The sequence below is a fragment of the Chrysochloris asiatica genome, unplaced genomic scaffold, assembly GCF_000296735.1.
Source record: "Chrysochloris asiatica unplaced genomic scaffold, ChrAsi1.0 scaffold00004, whole genome shotgun sequence".
Taxonomy (NCBI): Eukaryota; Metazoa; Chordata; class Mammalia; order Afrosoricida; family Chrysochloridae; genus Chrysochloris; species Chrysochloris asiatica.
In genome coordinates, this window is record NW_006408522.1 from 36,346,871 (window position 1) to 36,370,250 (window position 23,380).

General features: G+C 37.2%; 1 protein-coding gene across 1 annotated transcript in view; it reads right to left on the minus strand.

Annotated features, from left to right (window-relative positions):
* The window catches only part of BUB1B (BUB1 mitotic checkpoint serine/threonine kinase B), a 65,169-nt gene that overhangs the window by 12,797 nt on the left and 28,992 nt on the right, over positions 1-23,380 (minus strand). The window contains exons 9-19 of the mRNA XM_006831775.1: positions 20,471-20,703; positions 17,120-17,232; positions 16,511-16,626; positions 15,664-15,713; positions 14,971-15,031; positions 14,747-14,849; positions 11,969-12,243; positions 9,780-9,904; positions 8,771-8,911; positions 2,803-2,903; positions 785-934 (exon numbers count right to left, since the gene is read on the minus strand). Of these exons, the coding sequence (XP_006831838.1) occupies positions 785-934; positions 2,803-2,903; positions 8,771-8,911; positions 9,780-9,904; positions 11,969-12,243; positions 14,747-14,849; positions 14,971-15,031; positions 15,664-15,713; positions 16,511-16,626; positions 17,120-17,232; positions 20,471-20,703 (1,468 nt within the window). The remainder of the gene's footprint in view (positions 1-784; positions 935-2,802; positions 2,904-8,770; positions 8,912-9,779; positions 9,905-11,968; positions 12,244-14,746; positions 14,850-14,970; positions 15,032-15,663; positions 15,714-16,510; positions 16,627-17,119; positions 17,233-20,470; positions 20,704-23,380) is intronic.

The window sequence follows — 23,380 nt, forward strand, 5'->3', positions numbered from 1 at the left end:
TGCAAGGTCAGAGGTTCAAACTCACCAGCCACTCCTCAGAAACCCTATATGGGGTCTCTGTAAGTCAGAACTGATTATATGGCACTTAACAACAACAATGTGATGGCTGGGACTGCAATTGCCTTGGCAGAACCAGATCAAATGATTTTGTGGACCTTATACGGTCCATGGATGCAAGTTCCCCACCCCTACTCTACTAGAATATAGTCTCCTTGTAGGCTAGGTCTTTATGTTCCAGTTTTTAACAACACTATGATCCCCCATAAGATTTTTTATAAAGATTTAATGAGATAGTGGATGAAGTGTACCAAGAATGGGCCTGGCCCGTAATCGATGCTCTATAGATTCATTTCAGTCATTTTAAAGAATTCACATCACTTTCAAAATCTGTAGCAGAAAAAGATTTTTACAAATACACTGAAGACTACAACTGAGTTTAGATCTGAAAAAGTAATCCACTGGGACTAACATAAGTAAAACAAGGGTGGTTACAAGCTGATGATTTTCAGTTAGGTGACTGGTTCATGAGAGTTCAATGCAAAATACTTTCTACTTCTGTAGTGTTTAAAAATTAACATAACAAAAATAAACAAACCCAAAATGGCCCTTGGTCAAAATAACTTGAATAAAGAATATGACCAGGGATTTTAATTTACAATTTAATTGGTCTACTTTAAGAAGAGCTACACACATTAATTTTTCTAATAAATTCCCTTGCTAAATATAACAAAGACTTCAAAATATTTGAGGATACAAATGATAAATTTTTGGTATTATTGCAAACCTGAAGGGTGAAGCAGTTTATATACTGGTACCAAACAATAGAGCCATCTTGGTATTGGTAACAGCTGCACAAATGATCACACTCCTCATTTAAACGTTCCTTTAATTGGAGGCTGATGTAAAAGTCCCATGGGACAGGTTGAGAAGATACCTATAAGACATTATATTTAAAAAATAAGAATAACTAGAATCTATGCTTATGTTTAAAAGATTGAAAACACATTTCCTCCAGCCCTTTTGATAGTCCAACAGAAATAAAAGCAAAGGGATGTATTAAAAGGTATACATCTACAAAAAACAAGAGGATAAAATAGCAACATAATACTGGAAGCTGGAAACAGAATAACAAGAAATAATAATCCACTTAGAAGACCCAAGGGAAACTGATTCTAGCAATGGATAAAAGCTGAGGAGCAATCAAATTTTAATTACAAAGTCATTTCCCTACAGTAAATAACTTGTGGCACATTTACCTCTGGAAGGAAGGTGTGGGTGGAGCAAAACAGGAGTGGTTGAGCACTGCTTAAGAGGAAGTGAGACTCCAGATCTTCTGCTCTATGTAGTCTAGCCTAGCAAATGTCTCTCTCACATTCCAGAAGACCTCAAGTTTATTCCCTAACGAGTATAAAACAGGAGTTCTGGACTAAGGTGAAATACAATATATGAAAAACAAGAGAAAATGTATATACAAAATGTTACAATGCAAACCCGTTACCCTCCAGTATAGTAATTTCTTCATTCAGCTTTTGAAAAGCTAGCTGCCAGGTTTATATGGTCCAAGGAAGAAATTTGAAATCTCTGATGCAAGACTCAAGACTGTAGAAGGTGGAAGGTAGGAGCACCAAGAAAATGTCCAAGAGTAAGATCATCCTACAGTGAAGTCCACAGCTGTGAAGGCCTATGCATACACAGAGCCTTCTAGTATTCCACACTTAATTATGAGTAGAAAGCCAAAGACTCAAAAAGAAAACCTCTAATATGAAAGATCAAAACAGACAACAGCATCTAGTAGGAAATACAGGGAAAAAATGGATATTTAAAGTATCATTAATCTTTAGAAAGAAAGAATATTCTATCTATGAAATGAATAACAGAATGCTATAAAGACAAAATACTATAAAGAACATTCTGAGAATAAGAAAAAGCTCTTGCAAATTAAATACATGATAAGAAAAATAAGCACAGTAAAAAGATGGAAAGCAAAATTGTGAAAACATTCTAGAAAATATAGACAAAAGACAGAGATAATGAATAAGAGAAAAAAGTCAGAATTTTACAGGATCTGTCCAGGAGATTCCATATACTAATAAATGAGAAAAGAGAAAATTAAAGGATAGAATTTTTTTTCTTTGAAGAAAATCTCCCAGAACTAAAAGTATCCAGAATGAACTGAATACCCAGAACATAGATGTTCAACAGGCCATACTAAGGTATGTAACTGTGAAGTTTCAGAATATTGGAGACAAAGAGAAAAAAAATTTTTAAACCTACAATTCTACTTCCAGGTGAAAATGCAGAATAGAAATTTTCTGACATGCGAAGTCTTTAAGAAAGAAGAAAACAAAATGGGATTCAGGAAATCATGTCTTTAAAATAGGAGCATTAAAATGACACTCTAGAGTAATGATGAAAGGAAATGTCAGGGTGGCATTGTGTGTGTATCAAGCCTGAGCGTAATTTGTCCCGATCGCCAGATCTGAACAGATTAGAAAATTTCAGGAGATACTTCCTCAAAAAGATAAAATTGGAACCATACTCCATACGTTTGCATGTACTGAAAGACTGACACAATAGCCTTTTGACATCTGGTCCTGGACTGTAGTGGTGACTGAAGTCTTGATGACTCACTGGCTTTCCTATAAAGAACCCTAGAGTCTGTTAAAGCATTTGAAGGTATTTGGAGCCAGAGATTCTGCTTTAAAAACCAAATGCAACTAAAAAAATCAGTTGTCCTTGCCCAGATACTGCATAAACTCATGTTATTTAGAAGAGAGCTGAAAGAGAAAAAGTGGGACCTACCTTTATTATGGTTAACTCTGCAGAACTTCTTGGTGCCACCCAGAATAATTTGTAATCTTCACACGCTAGGTATTCTTGTTTAATGCAATAATCCTCATTTCCTGTTGAAAAGATCTCATGATTTCCATTGAAATACAATTATGAGCATTTATACACTCTGGTAGCGTAGTGGTTACGAATCAGGCTGCGAACCTTAAGGCCAGCAGTTTGAAACTACCACACGCTCCGTGAGAGAAAGATGAGGCGTTCTGCTCCTGTAAAGATTTACAGCCTCGGAAACCCTGTACAGGGTCGCTATGGGTTGGAACCGACTCAATGGCACTAAACAACAACAACACACTCTAAGCCATCACCTCCTGATTTAAGTGTTAGTTGTTGTTAGATGCCATGGGATTGGTTTCACCTCATAAATAATTACCCTGTATAGGGTTTCCAAGGAGCAGCTGGTGGGTTTGAACTGCTGATCTTACAGTTAGCAGTCCAGGGCTTATTAGAGGCACTGTTATATTTCCCAGTTAGTAGCATCTAGAATACTTTTGAAAATAATTTGTTAAAAATTGAAAGAAGGGAATACATTACTCCAACTGCTATTGAGACAACTTATATATAGGTAATCTCTGACTTATGATATATTCATGTTGTAATGAGCCATACCTGTGACTGTCAGTTTAATTTTTTTTAAGTCCATCTTATTGTCAACAAAATGTACTACATACAATGTTGCAGCACATAATTTAATGATGCTATTATTCTCACATGTTCACACACAAAATGTCTAATTTTATGAATTATTTTTCAAAATACTGCCTTTAAAGCTAGTTTTCTAAACTAAATCAGATCAGGGGCTTCAGTTGCTTGAAAACAAGGGCTCAAAGCCGATCCCTTTGCTAAAGACAAAAGGCAGATTCTAGAGTCTGTGAGATGTTACCAAGAAGTATATGAAGAAAAAAAGAAAAGGATAACACAAGCAACTCTTACTAGGTTTCTCACTAAACGGCCATCTCCATTCCCAGGGAAAACCCAGATGATCCAGACCCTTCCCAAAGAGAAGCACTGACTGTAATTAACAAAATGCCAGTACCATCCAACTGTTCTTCACTGTCAGGCAAATTTTTATGATTTATCTATTTAAAAAAATAGTACGTGTGTGTTAAAACCATTACTCATCTGTCAGTTTTGTGTACTGTGGTGGCTTGTGTGCTGCTGTAATGCTGGCAACTATGCCACAGATATTTCAAATACGCATAGGGTCACTATAGCGGATAGGTTTCAGAAGAGCTTCCAAACTAAGAGACTGGAAAGAAAGTGACCTACTTCTGAAAACACTGTCAAGTGAAAACATTATAGATAAACAGCAGAACACTGCCTAATATAGTTTCAAAAGATGACTTCCTCAGGTTGGAAAACACTCAATATGTGATTGGGAATAGCTACCTCCACAAAGTGGAAACAATCTTAATGGCATGGATGGAACAAAGCTTTCAAAATATTTGCTGATGTGGCATAACTCAAAACGAGAAGAAACAGCTACAAATGCCCATTAATAATGGTAACGTCGGATGTATAAAGTATGAATTAAGAAAAATTGTAAAAATGAAATGCTTAAAGATTATTATCCTACAGGTATTAGTGAGTTGAAATAGACATAAATTGTCCATTTTGAATCAGACAATCTACTGTGCCAGCAATGACAAACTGAAAAGCAATGATGTTGCATTTATAATTAAAAAGAACATTTCAAGACCTATCCTGAAACACAATGTTGCCAGTGATAGTGTAATATCCAAGTTCACCTACACAGAAGACCAGTTAATACAACTACTGTTCAAATTTACACACTATTGATGAAACTTACAACCAAGGAGCTCTGGTAGCATAGTGGTTACGAATCAGGCTGCGAACCTTAAGGTCAGCAGTTCGAAACTACCAGCTGCTCCGCAGGAGAAAGATGAGGCTTTTTGCTCCCGTAAAGATTTACAGCCTCGGAAACCCTGTACAGGGTCGTTATGGGTTGGAACCGACTTGACGGCACATAACACAACAATCAAGATGAACTGATAATTACTGGTGAATGAAAAGCGAAGGAACCAAAAATGAAATCTCTGCCAATTGAGTCAATTTTGACTCATAGTAAAACTTTAAGACAGAGTAGAACTTCTTCTTTGGGACTCTGAGACTCAGTCTTTAAGGAAACTGACAACCTCATTTTTTCCCCATGGAGTAGCTAGTGGGTTTGACTACCAACCATGGAGTTAGCAGCCCAATGATTATCCCACAATGTCACCAGGGGTCCTGATGAAAAATCAGCAGTTGGAAAATATGGCTTTGGTGATAGAAACAATACTAGAGATTGCATGATAGAATTCTCCAAGACCAAAAACTGACTAATTATAAATACCTTTTTTCAACAACAAAAATAGCAACTATACAGGGTCGCTATGGGTCTGAACTGACTTTACAGCATTTAACAACAACATACATGTAGACCTCGTTGAATGGAATACACAGGAAACAAGTCAACTTTTGTGTAAGATGATGGAGAAGCTCGATATCATCAGTTAGAACAAGGCCAGGGACTGACTGCAGAATAGATTATTAATTGCTCATATGCAAGTTCATGTTGAAGCTGAAGAAAACTAAAACAAGTCCTCAAGATCCAAAGTATGACCTTGAGTATATCCTACCTGAATTTAGATACTATCTCAAGAAGAGATCTGACATAGAAATACAAACAAAAAACAGATTTCTGGTCAGAAAGAGACAGAAGGAACCTGTCTTGACCAACCTTCAGGTCTGGAAAGGAACTCACCCTCGTGGCCCAGGTTTGGGGTGGGGGAGAGAGGTGGGGAGACACAACACAACACTAGTAAGATATGCTTACTATGCATGGAATGGTCAATGATTCAAAATCCAAAGGGCAACATTTTCGTAAGGACAAAGTTGAAAAGGATTGGGATAGTGGGTGGAAGGCAAAAAGGAACCATAGGGAGGAAGCAGGATAAGTGTTGCTGCACGGAGGGGACTGCAAATATGAGGATGAGATAAAATGTATTATTTGTTGAATATAAAGCTGATGATTTTGTCTGTAAATTCTTACTCAATTAACTTTTTTAACAAAAAGATAAAAAAAAAAAAAGGATAACATTAAATAACGTGACAAGAAAAAACCCTAATGTAGCATAATTAAACCTAAATCCATTGTCACCAAGTCAATTCTCACTCATAGGACAGAGAAGAACTGTCTCATATGGTTGTAAATCTTTACAAAAGCAGACTGCCACATTTCTTCTCCAAGGAGTGGTTGGTGGGTTCAAACCACCCACCTTTTGATAAGCATCCAATAACTTAACTACTGTTCCACCCGGGCTCCTTCATCATTACAAAGATAAATGTGCTAAAATCACCAAAGACAAGACAGGGACTCTCAGATCATTCTGTTGTTTGTTTATTTACAAAGATCCAATAATTCACAGTCTACAAAAGAAGCTCTTTAAAAGAAACAGAATAATTAAAAATAAATTATGGAAAAACACACTGGAAACTATAAACCAAAAAAAGCTCAAGTAGTGATTTTAATATCTGACAAAATAAAATCTAAGGCAAAAGATAACAGAGAACAAAGAAGGTAATTATATTAACATAAAACAGCTCAAGGGAGCGCAGTGGTTCCATACGATAAGCACTGGACCGCAAAGCACAAGGTCTGCGGTTCAAGCCCACCAGCAGCTCCGCAGGGGAAAGATGAAGTTTTCTGCCCTCACAAAGATTTGAAGCCTCAGAAACCCTAAACAGGATCACTATGAGTTGGAACTGATTTGATGGCACTTAACAACAACAAATTAAAAAAAAAAAAAGTATAGTGAAGAGTGCAAAGACCTGGAGTTAGGGAACCATTTCTCAAGCTGAAAGAACTCAGCATTTCTTAAGCTGAAAGAATTGAAGAAAATACTCAAGCCTTGAGTTGCAATACCGAAGGACTGTGGTGTAGCGCTGTAGGATGAAGCACTGGATAGCAAGGTTGGTTTGAACCTCAACGTTGACAGTTCAAAGTCACCAGCCGCTCCTTGGAAACCCTATACAGGGTTGTTATGAGTCAGAACCAACTTGACGGCACTTAATGACAATGAAGGGCAAAAAATTGAATGATGTCGGAAGAATCAAAAGATGATGAAAGGAATACACAAAATCAATGTGTCAAAAAGAATTGGTTGATGTTCACATATTTTAAGAGGGAGCATATGACCAAGAAGAACTGATGGCACTGAAGGAAGAAGTCCAAACTGCACTAAAGGCATTGGAGAAGTAAAAGGCTCTAGGAATTGATGGACTACCAACTGAGATGTTTCAACAAACAGATGCAATGCTGGAATTTGGAAGAGAGCTACCTAGTCAACCTATAGGAAGAGACAGGTATTTAAGCCCAATCCAACAGAATGTGGAACTATCAAATAATATAATTCATATCATACCAGTAAAATTATACTGAGAATAATACAAAAAAAAATTGTAACAGTACATCAACAGAGAACTGTCAGAAATTCAAGCATGATATAGAAGAAGACATGGAATGAGAGCTATCAGTGCCGATTCCATACGGATATTGGATGAAACCAGAAAATACCAAAAAGATGTTTACCTGTGTTTTACTGATTATGCAAAGGCATTTGACTATGTAGTTTAAAAGAAGTATGGATAGCATTGCAAAGAATGGGAACTCCAGAACACTTAATTGTGCAAATAGACCAAGCACCAGTAATTCAAATAGAACCAGGGGATACTGTATGGATTAAAATCAGGAAGGTTTGTTAGAGTTGTATCACTTTACCATAATTATTCAATCTATATGCTGAGCAAATAATCTAAACTGGACTATATGAAGAATGAAATATCAGGATTGGAGGAAGATTCATCAACAATCTGTGTTAAGTAGATGATACAACCTTGCTTGCTGAAATGGAAGAGGACTTGAAGCACTTACTAATGAAGATCAAAGACTAAAACATTCAGTATGGATCAGACCTCAACATAAAGACAATAAAACTCACAACTGGACCAGTAAGCAACATCATGATAAACAGAGACAAAAATTGTGTTTCTGCAGGATTTCATTTTACTTGGATACATAGTCAAGAAATAAAAAAATACATTGCATGGGGTTAATCAGCTGCAAGAGACCTCTTTAAAAGCTTAAAAAGCTAAGATAATTTTCTTGAGGAATAAAGTACACCTGACCCAAGCCATGGTATTTGCAATCAAACTCCAATACAAGGGAAAGCTGAACAATAAGGAAGACTGAGAAAGAATTGATGCATTTGAATGAATGGTGTTGGTGAGAAATATTGAATATACTACAGACTGTCCGAAGAATGAACAAATCTCTCTTGGAAGTACAGTCAGAATGCTCTTTAGATAAAGTGACGGTGGCTAGATTTTGTCTCATGTACTTTGAACGTGCTATCAAGAGGGACCAGTCCTAGAGAAGGACATCATGTTTGGTAGACGGTCAGCGAAAAAGAGGAAGTTTCTCAATGAGGACTGACAAAGTGGCTGCAACAATGGCCTTACACATAGCAAGGATCATGAGGATGGTGTATGACAGGGAAGTATGTTGCTTAGTTGTACATAGGGTTGCTGTGTGTCAAAACTGACTCAATGGCATCTACCAACAACAATGTATTAAAACATCTGTAAATTTGTATGTATGTTTTTAATCCACAAAGACTAATCAAGATTGGATTTAAAAAGATAAAGATAACAAAAATAATGAAAACTAAAACAAAACATGAGGTATTTGACTTAGATCAGAAATAACTGAGAATGAATCATCACACAACAAAACCCCATCATAAGTCAGAGACCACCTGTACTGCTGTTTCATATGATCTAGGAATATTTATAATACTCAATCATTTAATCACTTAATTCTGCATTGTTGTACAAAAAAGGATATACATTTAATAATACTTACCTAATTCAATTTCCTTCTCTATTTCTAATGTAGGCAGTGGTCTGTCTTCTATAACAAACTCTGCAGAAGCACTTAACTCTAGTAAGGATTTTAGTAGTTGTTTTCGATGCTGTGAACACCAAGGTGACTGAGTATGGTTTTCTGGGGAGGGAAAAAAGCTGAAAAACATCACCTAAAAAAACTAATGCTTAAGATACTATAATTGTGTGCTGTTTGAGTCGATTCCAACTCATAGCAAATGTATAGGACAGGACAGAAGAGTCCGCACACGGTTCCCACGGCTGTAATCTTTACAGGGGCAGATTGCCAGACCTTTTCTTTCAGAGCAGCTAGTATGTTCAAACTTCTTAGTTCATAATCAAGCATATAACCATTGTGCAACCAGGGCTCTGGATATTGCAATTTAACAAACAAGAAATCCCTTGCCACTGAGTCAATTCTAACTCATAGAGTCCCTATAGGGGAAAGTAGAACTGCCCCACAAGGTCTCCAACTCTGCAGTCTTTATGGAAGCAGACTATGACATCTTTCTTCCACAAAGGACTTGGTGGGTTTAAACTACTGACCTTTCAGTTAGTAGTCAAGTGCTTAACCACTGTGCCACCAAGGCTCCTTAGATATCATCATAGAGAGGGAGAACACTAGAGTATACATTAATACTGCTAGTCTAACAACGCTCATCTGCCACAGGTCTTTGTGAAAATATACTCAGTACTAATTATTCTAGGGAGTCATGGTGTGGTGCTGTGGGGAAATGCACTGAACTGCAAAGTTGTGTTGAACCACTAGGTCGGCAGTTCAAGCTCACCAGCTGCTCCTTGGAAACCCTATAGATGGTTGCTATGGGTCGGAACCGACTCAATGGCACGTATAACAACAATTATTCTAGAGATTTCACAATTTATGGAAACTTCTATAGAAAATAAAAACATGTAGTTCAGTTTACTGAGATAAGTGTTCACAGGCTAGGATATACATGTTTGCTCTCAAGTAGTATGCACTACCCTACCTGTAGTCTCATTAGTAAGTTCCAGTTTCTCGGGAATTTGAAGACATTTGATGGAGGAGGTGCTTGTAACGGAGGCAGAAGATCCAGAGGACTGTGTGGCTTCATGACTATCTTCAATAATTGGGCTGAAAGAACCATAAATGAGTCCATCCTTGTAGGGAATCTATATACGAACTTATCATTTTATTGGATAGCTAGTAGTCTCATTTGTTGCTGTTGAGTTCATTCTAACTCACGGCAACCCCACAAGTGCAGAGTAGAACTGATCCATAGGGTTTTCAAGACTGTCACTTTTCAGAAGCAGATCGCCAGGCATGTTTTCTGAGCCAACTACTGTTGTTATTAAGTGCTGTTAAGTTGGTTCCGACCCACAATGACCCTGTATAGGGTTTTCGAGGAGTGGCTGGTGAGCATGAACCACCAACTTTGGGGTTCAAACCAACTTTGCATTAACCAGCACATTAACCCACAGCACCACACCACCTATGGGTAAGTTCAAATCAGCAAGATTTTGGCCAGTAGTTGTTTGCACCAACCAGAGACTCCCTAATAGTCTCTTTAAAGTCTTATTTTCCCAAAACAGAAACAGGTTCATAATCAGAATCTAGGTAATTTCATCTACCTGTTTGACAAGCATTGTCCAGGATTAAATATGTGGATTTGTGCTTTATTTAACCAGTCTATGTTGTTGTTGTTGACCCATCGAGTTTGTTCCAACTCATAGTGACCCTGGATAGGGTTTCTGAGATGTGGCTAGTGAGTCTGAACAATTGATTTTGCCATTTGGTGTTTAATTCTACAGTGCCACATCAGGACTCCAACTAATCTACGGTGGTGTTGGTGGTTATGTGCTGTGGAGTCGATTCCGACTCACAGTGACCCATATAGGGTTTCCAAGGTTGTAAATCTTTATGGGAGCAGAAAGCCTCATCTTTCTCCCATGGAACCACTGGTAGTTTTGAACTACCTTGAGATTAGCAGCCCAACTTGTAACTACTACGTTACCAGAGTCCCTTAACTAATCTATAGTAAATGCCTATTCTACAGCTATTCTTTACAAAAATACTTCTTTTTCCTCCTTCTCTTGGACTTTTTAACTCTTCAATAAGAAAAAGTTGAGAAAGGAAGAGAAATAAAAATCACTTAAGATGAATTGCTCCAGCTGCTGTGTGCTGACAAGTCAGTTCCGATTCATAGCAACCCTGTGTAGGATTTCAGAGATTGTAAATCTTTACAGGAGCAAAAAGCCTCCTTTCTCCTGCAGAGCAAATGGTGGGATTTGAACCGCTGACCTTGTGGTTAGCAGCCCAGCAAGTAACCCACTATGCTACCAGGGCCCCTTTCAAGATGAACACATGCTAGCAAATATGATATAAGTTGGTTAGGGGAAAGGTTTGAAAATGCAGTTTAAGAATCATTAATAAAAAAATGGCAGGTAAATAATATTGCTAAAACTAAAACTACAATTAGCTTGTTTGTTTAAGTTACTTGAATTTTAAATATAAATAATAGAGAGGGAAAAAACTACATTATACAGTTAATACTGCTAGAGCTTTCTCCCTCTCTGTGCCACTCACTAAGAAGCGCAGTGCTCCACATAAGCACTGAACTATGAACCACAAGGTCAACAGTTTGAGCTCGCCAGCTGCTCCATGGGAGAAAAACGAGAATTTTCTGTTCCCGTGAAGATTTAAAGCCTTGGAAACCCTATACAGTGTCATTATGAGTCAGAACCAACTCAAAGGCACTTAACAACAACATGCCATTCCATACTATCCACTAATTCATTTTCACTTCACTTACACCTCTCCATCAAAAGGTACTTTTTTCTTTATTACATCTGTAGCTGCCTATTTGAAATCCAGTTAGTCTACTATTACTTTAAGCTCAGTATTAAAAAAAACTAAATGCATCCTCTCTCCCAGTCATGTACACTGTGATGAGTGTTCCCTTAGAAGTGCCAAAATCCTTCTGCATGTCTTAGTCTCATAATCGTCAAAATTTACTTCCTATGACTCTCATATCCAAATCAACCACTAAATCCCGTTGACACTTTTTCTAGGGGAGCACTACTGTCATGTACAGCACGTAACATAGTACCTGACAGCTAGTCAGAGCTTTCACTGGCAAACACACATAGAATAAGGGAGCACTCAATGTGATTTGTGCATCCTGTAATCCCCAATCACCTCAGCTTCTTGATGCTGAGAGTCTGATGGTAGACAGTGCCACAAGATGTCTCTTGGTCCTCAGTGATCTTTACATCTAGATCCTCTTCCTGCAAAAGTCCCTCCGAATCAGAAGGGTGATTCTTCAAAGACATTATCTTATGAAAGGGAGTAGATACAAAACGTGCAGCTCTAGCGAAGTCACAAGTGTCTTCTGGATTGGGACAAATAGTCACATTCCTGAAACCAGTGATAATGGCATCCTCAATCAAAGGCTCTATTCCTGTAAGTTCATCCTGAATTAAAAGAAGATGTAAAGTTTAGCTGAAGTATTTCAATGAGCATAGCCTGTCTTTTGTTACTTAGGGAGACACACATTAGATCAGTGAGTTTCACCATAGAGTGCAGGACTAGCATATCTAAATTTATAGGGGAGATACTTTCAAAAACACATTAACATTTGATGGAAAAGGTATATGATGAAAACAGCAAACTATATTTCACTTTAAAATACACTGTAAGGCTTGCAGAATGTGTTCTTTTGTTGTTTAAATTATTATATATTCCTGAGTGTTTTGTGTCCACTCTCCCCCACACCCCCTCCCCCCAAAAAAACAACAACAACAGAGGGAATAGAAGCAAATACTGTGGAATGATGATGCAAGGAGGAGATTGCAATTACTGCACTGAAATGATGGGGTAAAACTGATATTCTCTCCTGTAAACTATCACTAAATTCACAATAAAAACTTAAAAAAAATACAGTGAGGATTCACTTGTTGTTAAGTACCTTAGAGTCCGTTCTGACTTACAGTAACCTTGGACAGGGTTTCCAAGGCTGTAAATCTGTGGAGGAGCATATTCCTTCTGCTAAGGAGCAGAGATATGATCATGATCACAGCAGAAAATATAAAAAAATAAATTGTTGTTGCTATTAAGTGCTCTCAAGTTGGTTCAGACTTATAGCAACCCTGTATAGAGTTTCTGAGGAGCGATTGGTGGGTTTGAACTGCCAACCTTATAGATGAAACTGACCTTGCACTGGTCCAGTGCTTAGTCTACAATGCCATACCAGGACTCCATAAAGTAGTAAAAAGAAGTCACCTGAAATGACCAATCGAATGTACTTTTACTATGCATTTAAAACATTTATCTTTAAAAATGGAATGCAGGGTCTTTTTAACCTAAATATTATCATGTTACCAGTTCAAAGTGGTTAAAATATTACTAAAGAGAAATATTTGATTCACATAACTCTTCTATTGCCACAAAAGACATTTTCTATATGAAAAAGAAACAATGCCCTTGGTTAAAAATTACTGCTTTTTAAAAGTGCTAAAGGCTTTTAAGCCTGTAATTTTCTTCCCAGTTTATATCCATTAACAGTCTCTTCCCAACTCCTTTCCTTATCCCCTGTTGTTGTTGTTAAGTGCCATCAAGTCGTTTCCGACCCATAGCGACCCTGAACAGGGTTTCCGAGGCTGTAAATCTTTACGGGTGCAGAAAGCCTCCTCTTTCTCCCGCAGAGCACCTGGTAGTTTCGAACTGTTGACCTTGCGGTTCGCAGCCCGATTCGTAACCACTACGCTACCAGAGCTCCTTATCCCCTGGCAATCCTTAATCTATTTTCTATCTCTGTAGTTTTGCTCATCTTGGATATTTTACAGAAATGGAATCATATAATATGTGGCATTTTGTGTCTGGTTTACTTCACTTTGTATGTTTACAAGGTTCATTCATTTTGTATCATGAGTCAGTACACTTCATTCATTTTTATGATGGAATAGTCCATTCTTTGTATGGATATACTAACTTTGTATTTTCTTCAGTTGATGGACATCTGGGTTATCACCACCTGGCTAATATGAACAATGCTGTTATGAACATTCATGTAAGAGCCTTTGGGTGAAGATACATTTTCAATTCTGTTAGGTATATGAGAAGGGGAACTTCTGCATCACATGGAAAACTCCATGTTTAACATTTTGAAGAACTGCCTGTTTTCCAAAGCAGTTGTGCCATTTTATATTCCCACTGGCAATTAAGACGGTATTCAATTTCTCTTTGTTATCACCAACATTTGTTATTGTTCATCTTTTTAATAAGAGCCATCCTAGTGGGTGTTAGTGTCCTGGTGTGGAACCATAGGATAAGCACTTGACCTTACGTTCGGTTTGAACTTCAAGGTCAGCGGTTCAAACTCACCAGCTGCTCTTCAGAAACCCTTTATAAGGTTGCTATGAGTTAACAATAATAAAGTGAGTGTGAACTAGTATGCCATGGTAGGTGTGGTGATGTGGGTTAACGTGTCAGACTGCAAAGCTGTATGAACTGCAAAGTCAGCGAGCGGTTCAAGCTCACCAGCTGCTCCTCAGAAACCCTATACAGGGTTGCTATGGGTCGGAACTGACTCGATGGCACTTAACAACAACAACAACGTGACTAATGATAGGAACTCTGGTGGCACTTCAGGATAGGCATTGGACTGCTAACCACAAGGTCAGCAGTTCCAACCCATCAGCCACTCTTTGAAGAGTGAGATTTCTCTTGAGAGAAAGACTTTTTTCCTGCTCCTATAAACATTTACAGTCTTTGAAACCCCATGCAGAGTTGCTATGAGTAAGCATCAATTCAGTGGCAGTGAGTCTGAGTTTTGAGTTTGATGACTAATGGTGTTGAACACCTTTTCATGTACTTATTTCATGCCAGTGATTTAAATTCTAACTCTAAACATTTGTGAGAACTGAATCAACAATCTACTACTCCCTCCATATTAACTTAGGGGATAACTGCTCTTACACAAACATCTGGAGACACATCTTCAGTTGAGGTAATGCTTTCTGAAGTTTTGAGAACTGCAAGAGGTCTTCGTTGGGTTAAAACCCCTGGTGGATCTGTAGGACTGGAACGACATATTCCACTTAGTACTTTTTTTTCTGTTGATAAGGTAATAGTAGTCACTTAATTCACCCTCATTTATAACAACAGAAAACCTTTTATATTAAAAAAAAAAAAAATCAAACCTGATATTTTTTTTTTCTGAAGGAAGAAACTCATCAAATATGGAAAATGGTATACTGGAACCTATAAAAAAAGATATCTGATTAATATTTTTTAAGAGTAAATGCTCTATTCTTTGAGACAATTAGATCAAAATTAATTTTTTATACTATAGATCTGTTTGAAAGTTGAAAGGCAATCAGGTATTTCTTTTAATAATTAATTTCAAACATAATTAGAGAACATTTAATAACTTAATAATTATCTACACATAGTTCTTGTTTCATCTTATCTCCCACTGCCATTCTACCCCAAACCCACCCAACTTGGATTGTTTTGAATCAAACACAAGACATCATATAATTTAAATGCTGTATTTAAATTGTATCCAAAACCCACCAGCAGTTCTTCAGAAACCCTACACAGGGTCGTTATGAGTCGGAATCGACTCGATGGCACTCATCGACACAATGACAAAGTAGAAGTTAAACAGAATATTCCAAAGGAATATTCTATAGAAATACTTTTTCAAATATCTACCTATCTCCGATCTTGTGATTATATCAATTCCATCATTGAAAGATAAAACACCTTAGTCACTCTTCGCCATCTTTAATTTTTTCCCATAATTAAAAAAAGCATTTATCATTTGTTACACAACATGCATTTCCCACTTTACTAGCAAGTTCTTGATGAGATTGCCAAATACAACTCACCTTCAGAGTGAGACTGTTCCTGACAAATGTTTTCTACAAGTAGCGTTTTCCTGTGAAGAAGTTTTAAAATATGTGCTCAGTACCCATACAAAAAACTGTTTAATTCTTTAAAGTCCAAGAGACTTTTCCATTAAATATAATCTTCATTCTACAACAATTGTTATTCCAATGTCTTTAAGATAGAACCATTAGTCATTAAAAATATTGTAGAAGTATAGTTCATATAATGCATTCCTGGTGTGGCACTGTTGGATCAGCACTGGACTGCAAACCATAGGGTTGACAGTTCAAACCCACCAGCTGCTCCTCAGAAACCCTACAGGATCACTATGAGTTGGAACCGACTCGATGGCACTCAACAACAACAACATTGCTCATGTTGTTGTTATGTGCCATGGAGTCAGTTCCAACTCAAAGTGACCCTGCACAGGGTTTCCAAGACTGTAAATCTTTACAGGAGCTGTTCCTTTGGAACAGCTGGTAATTTCGAACTGCTGACCATGAGATTAGCAGCCCGATTCATAACCACTACACTACCAGAGATGTTAAACTGCCATTTTTATAAAAACTAAACAAAACCAAAACACAAACGGAAAGATAAACCAATGTTAATGTAGTCATCTTCTGGCAAAGAATCGAGGCATTTTATTTTTTTAAATTATTTATATTTGATTGTTACTATAAGTAACGTGAATTCTTTTTAATGGAAAGTCAGTACCCTGTTCTGTCTCATTAGCAAAGTTTATGGTGTGACAGACTTACAGAGAAATTTCAAGTCATTTGAAAGTCAAAGGTTGGTTCTAAATCCCTTCTGTTAGCACCACCCCTTCCACCACTATTGTCTTACCTGGCACAAGAGTTCACTGGACAAAGAGAACTGGATTGAACCATTCCTGGTATTTTCTGAGACTCAGAAGTAATTTCAAGTTCATCTATCTCCTTTGTAGGCAATCTCTCTTCTTGCTGTTTACACTAAATAAAGAAAATCAATGTGTCTCTTCCATCCAGAAATTGCTACTTTTCAAACTCTAGCCCCAACATTAGCTTCTTCCCCTAACTACCCATTATCAATATAAAATGTCTGTATCACAGAAATTCTTTCCAATCATTTACATTTCTAGTATAAATTGGTAATGTTGTACTCAACTTAATAATTGCCTAGATAAAACAGAACTTTTTAAATTAACACCAATTTTACTAGAAGTAATTAGGATTAAAAAGTTAAAATTATTTAAAAAAACAAACAAACAGTTTTGAGTATAACTAAGAGGTCAATAAACTGCATTACTTATGCTACATGCTATAAATCCCATTCCTGTTTTTAATTCCTGCTGCCAATAGCCAAGAAACTACAAAGCCTGCCTACGGACTTGGAGGACTTCTACTTCAATATTTTCATATTGTTTAAAGTGGTTTCAACAAACATTAGTTTTTATGGATTAAACAGAAAAATTACCTGATCACCCATTCTTTCTTGCTGAGTAGTTTGGATTTCTTTCAGCTTTTTCTCCATCTCTTCAATCTGTTTCTGCATTTCTGCTCTCTTCTTTGCATTGGTCAGTAGCTCCGCTAGAAACAGTCAAGTTGGCTGAGGCATTACTCCTCAGAGCAATGAATTCTATCAAATACTATCTTTGGAGTATACATATTCTCAACAGATACGTTAAAACTACAGATAATAATTATTTAAATGGAGCAAAAACTTCAACTTAAAGTCTTTTATGTGTTCAGTTAATTAAAAAAAAAAAAAAAGAATACCTAGGTCAGTACTTTAAATCTACCAGTGGCTCCACAGGAGATTAGACTTTTTCCTCCTGTAAAGATTTACAGCCTCAGAAACCTTAAACGGGGTTGATATGAGTCAGAATCGACTTGGTAGCACATAACTGCCACCACCCCCCACTATGTCCCAGGCACAACTCTTGAGCACTACTTAGATTTCAGTCCTTGGTCTTGTGATGCTAACAATCTATTTGGGAAAGACAACATACATGCACAAATAAATAAGAAAATCAGTGCGAAGAAGAAAATAGGTGTTATGAGCATATGTGAGTGGGCAGGGGGCTGAAGTCAGGGGCCACCTGAAGACCTAGATATCAGGGAAGAGAATCTAGATGAAGTGATGTTATAACCTGAAGAACAAGGGGCCAGTCATAATGACAGATTCTGGACCAAGGGACTGACTGACACAAAGGCATTAAGATAGGAACAAGATCATTTGAGTTCAAGGATTCAAAAGGCAGCCATTCCAGTTGCCAGCATAGAAAGAGGGAATACAGTAAAAGATGCAGTTGGGGAAGTAGGCAGGGACCAAGTCATATGAGACTTTAAATTTTATAATAAAGAGTTTGCATTGAATTCTGAGATTCTGAAAACTCACTGAAGAACTTTAAGTACAGGAGTGACATGTCTTACTTTCTAAAACGATCATTTTGGTTGTTATGAAGAAAATGGGTTGTGACTGGACAAGAATGAGGGCAAAAAGCCTAGTTGCAGTAGCCAGCTGGAAGACCGTGACTGGATTAGGGGAATAGTGGAAAAGGTCAGAATGAAAGATCTGGGGCACATCATAGTGGTCGAATGATATGTTCATTCATTAGTTGCTGGGGAATGGCAAGGAAAAGACCAAAAAAGACTTCAGGACTTTTTATTTTTTGGCTTGAGCCACTTGGAGCATGGTGATATTTTTTTTTATTGAAATGTGGAGGAAACCTGGGAGGAAAAACTTACATGTGTTGGGTTGTGGTATGTGGCAAAAATCAAGAATTCTGTTTTGGCTATGGGAAGACTAACACACCTACTAGGACAACCAAATGCAGGAAAGTAAATATGAGGCTGTATCTCTTTATATGAGGTTGTACATCTTTATGGGAGCAGAAAACCTCATCTTTCTCCTGTGGGATAGTTGGCAGTTTCAAACTGCTGACCGTGAGATTAGCAGCCCGATTCATAACCACTACACTACCAGAACTCCTTAGTCAAAGAATGTTGGTGTTGTGAAGTGCTGTTGAATTGGTTCCGACCCATAGCGACCCTGTTTAGGGTTTCTGAGTGACTGATGAGCTTGAACTGCCGACCTTGCAGTTCAAACGGCTTTGCACTCTGGCACATTAACCCACAGCGGCACATCAGGAATAGGACCTTCAAAATAGAGATTTCTGCAGTTGTACAGTTTCTGAATGGCAAGGCCCACAGTAAGACCATGGAAGAGGGTAATGGAATGGGTTGAGGAAGAGAACACCAAAAGTGTGGTGGTCAAGGAATTGGGAAGTCACGGTACTGGATGGAGCAGAAGAAGAAAGTGAGCCAGGTGCTTAGTCAATTAATGGATGATGGAGAGTGACTAGAAAGTCTGAGGTGAGCACATGAACGAGGTTTAAATGTACAAAAAAACTGCAAGATGAATCTATATATGAAGTTTTTAAAGGAAGAAAGGGAAATGGTTTGGAAGCAAAACAGTAACAACTTTATCCCCAGGCCCTGAGTATGGTTTCCTTTTTCTTACATCCCTCCCTGAGAATAAGTAGTTATGTGTAGCTCTGTAGGATAAGCACTAGAATGCTAACTGCAAGATAAATGGTTCAAATCCAGCAGCCGCTCCTCGGAAACCCTATATTGGATCACTATATGCCGACACTTAACAACAACAGTCTTTGAAGCCAGTTTTCAATAGCAACAAGAGCCCACTTTATTACAGGCTTAAAGATTTCCAAGGGTACAAAATATACATATAGGTAGGAGATTACAAATTCATGAACTATATTCAGAGACCAGAGTAGGGAATGAATACTAAACAATTCTCAGAACTCACTATTTCTTTTTATCTACTCAAATCCAAACTAAACTCTGAGCAGGTCCTGCTATGGCTAAGAAGGAAATGTACTTTCATCTTATTTCTATAAACCTGGTATGAGTTAAGCTTTTCCTTCAAGGAAAAAGTAGTTTTTATTTGGCATCTACATCCTTTTCCAGTTTCCATTTGGCTACATTTTCAGTGTTTAAAAAGCTCCTTCTTTCTAACTATTCCATCTCTCCTCGTGACCCTGACAAGAGTTTTTTCTCTGGGTAGAAGGGATGTTTGAGGAAACAAAGAAATTTTGCTGTGAAGAGAAGTGGACAAAGGGAAATAGCTGGAGAAGAATCTGAAGATAATGGAAAACTTTCCTTCTTCTTTTTTACAATGGGAGACATTAAAGTATACCTGACATTTCCATCATGCCATTTTTACATTCCTTCATCCCATTTTCTATGGTCTCCTTACTCTCCCTCACCTCTTAATGCATAAGCTTCCAAATGGCATCGTTTCCTACTTGTTAATCCATTCTTCCAGGCTCAAAAATCTGAAATGTTTGCCATTTCCCCAAAACTTCCAATTTCTCAATGTATAGTAAAGCCTATCATAAATTTAGAAAAGATAATATCCTTAACAAACAATACTAATAATTATTACCTACATTACTGCATTGTGAAATACTACAGGCAACATTAGGGCAAGTACTTCGTGGGGAGGCGGTATTATCAGGGATCACAGCTGCCTGTCTATTGCATTGGGGAATATTGTGCCTCCAGTTCATAGCTTCCTCTCCTCCTCTATTTCTGAACACACATCCGATTTTCCTCCCCAGGGGTTTTGTGGGAAGTAGCAATGGAGTTCAGCTTAAATAGAGAGAGAAACAGTACAGCCACAGAAACATCACATAAAGATACAAACAATTGGACAATTTTCTTCAGACTTAATATATCAGTTCAGCATTCCTAAAATGAAGTTAACTTATTTTCACAACTTGATAAAGATCAATACACACACCTTCCCTTTGCTCTTTTAATTTCTTCCGAAAAGCTTCAGCACGGATTTCTTCAAAAGAGAATTCTCCCACTCCTGCATAAATCTTTTCCTTACAGTACATCATCTTTTCTTTCTGCTCATCAGACTCCTGTTGATGGCTTTGAACCCTCTGTAAGGGATCTCCTTCTTCTTCCTTTCTAGGTTTTCTGGTGCTTAGAATGTGGTTTATACTAGGTTCAATTTTACATGGTGTCCTAAAAGAAGCAAAATAATTACTGTTCACCAGATGCATTGCTTCTTACATGTTTTGATAAAACACAGGGAGAACTAATAAAACTATAATGTAATCAATTTTAAAAACTAACACATTTTGGAAAGAGGCTAAAAATAAATAACTTAACAAATACGTTCTCAGTATTACACTAGTATGATGAAAAGGAATTTAGTCATATGAATTAGGGTCCTTAAATAGCTTACATCCCTGATAGGTGAAAATACAACTTAGTACTGGATCTTAATAAAACCCAAATTATGAAAGGAGGCTAACCTTCTCAATACAAACTATTTTCCATTTGTTGTTAAGTGCCGTAGAATTATATAGGGATTCTGAGGAGTGGCTGGTAGGTTTGAACGGCCAACCTTTTGGTTCAAACTGAACTTGTGGCCCAGTGTTGATCTTACAGCACCACACCAGAATTCCATAAGTTGCTGTTATTGTTAAGTGCCGTTAAGTTAGTTCTGAATCATAGAAAATCTAGATAAGGTTTCTGAAACTGTTAATCTTTGCGGGATCAGAAAGCCTTATCTTTTTCCCACAGACAGTTAGGAATAGATTACTAAAATGAATGGTATGAACCTTAAAGCTCTCAGAAGAGGGAGAAGAATGAGAGTGGTAGTTACAGACTGAAAAGAATGAAGCATGAGGTACCTCAATCAGGACAGGGCAGGTGTTCTGAACTACTGAAACTCTAATTATAAAATAGGCAAAAGATCTGACTAGATATCTCTTTAAAGACAATAGACAGTATTTAGCTTTAGGTGACATTACCTCTTTAAATGTCAAAAATCTGTCATGTCATTCTGAGATTATGGATAAAATTATAAAGTTAACTCTACAAACATTACTTATGAAAAACAGATGATGTAAGAAGAAAGTTTAGTTATGCAAAAAGGTATTTAAGATATGAAATATATATATAACCTCCTTATTCTCTCCCAGTCTCTCTGAAAACTTAACTATGTTAATATGCTTTTATATGCTCTTTTCTTAAATATCATAAATTTACAACAACGATCCCTACTAAATTAATTAGTGTATTGCCTCTATACTATTTATGATCCATAATATCATTAAAGTTTTTGGCAGCAGTTTTTTACTAAATGAATCCATTGTGAGTTATGAAAATGTTCATAAACAGATCTGTTTGGATAAGATAGTTTTATGAAATGAGCATTCTAATATTTGTACGTAACGTCATATAGATGACAAACTATGCATAAGGCTGGTCTTTGATGTATAACATGGTTGGAAATATGTAGATGAGAAATGAAGGGTGGAAAAATATAAAAATTAAAATATTCTGTATAACACAGTATGATTTAATGATATTCAAACGCAACCAAATCTGCTGGTGTCCGTTTGATTCTGATTCATACAGTGGTCTTAATTCAGCAGTAGATTAAAGCAGTTTGGAAGATACCATTAACTTAAAAAAAAAAAAAAAAAAAAAGATAATACATAAAAGGCCAATACATACAGGAAAAGATGCTCAATTCCATTAGTCATTAGGGAAATATAAATCAAAACCATAACTAGATATCACTTCACACCCACCAGGGTGGCTAGTATATATTTAAAACAAAAACAAACACCAACAATAGAGAGAGAAAATAAGAATGTGAGGAAATCAGAACCCCTGTCCACTGCTGATGAATATGCAAAATGGCTCCTCAAAAGTTAACAAAGAATGTTGTTGTTGTTGTTGTTAAGTGCCGTCGAGTCGGTTCCGACCCATAGCGACCCTGTACAGGATTTCCGAGAATTCCAGTCCTAGGTATATAACCAAGAAAACTGAAAGCAAGGAGTACTCAGATATTTGTACATCAAGGTTCATTACAGCCCCAAAGTAGTGACAATGCAAGTGTCCATTATATAAAGAGAATATAGTATATAAAGTTCTGATACATCTATGCTATATGTATGAACCTTGAAAACATGCTAAGTAAAATAAACCAGACACAAACAACCATGTACTATAGGATTCCATTTGTATGAAATGTCTAGAACAAACAAAGCTACAATGACAGAAAACAGATTATGGTTGCCTGGGTCTTAGGGCAGCAGTGATGGCAGGGAATGCAGTGTGATTGGTAAAGGTATGAGGCTCCTTTGGGGGATGATGATGGTGTTCTAAAATGTATCGTGGTAAGTGTTACAAGACTGTCCCTAGTGGTGTAAATAGCTAACAGGGCTGCTAACTGAATGATTAAAGGTTTGAGTCTACCTAGAGGTACCTCAGAAGAAAAGTCCTGATATTATACTTCTGAAAATAGCCACTGAAAACTCTAGGGAGCACAATTCAACTCTGACACATGGGGCTGCCGTAAGTCTGAATAAACTTGACAGTAACTGGTTTAAAGCTGTTTTAAAAATCTTTCCAAGTGATTCTAAATGCAACTGCAAACCACTAGTATAGAGTAATAGGAAGATAGGGGAAATGAGAAAGGGGAAAAAAAAGAAGCCATTAAAAAACTGAGGAACAAACAAGATGGAGGATCAGGTAGACGTATAGAAGAGAGCTCCGCCAACAACAACACAGAATACCTGACCAAGCAGGCTCAGGGAATGGTCCCAGAACTCTGAACCACATATAAAGGAATACTTAGAAGGTTGGAAGGCTCACAGCTGGGGGAATTTGTGGCAGAAGCAAG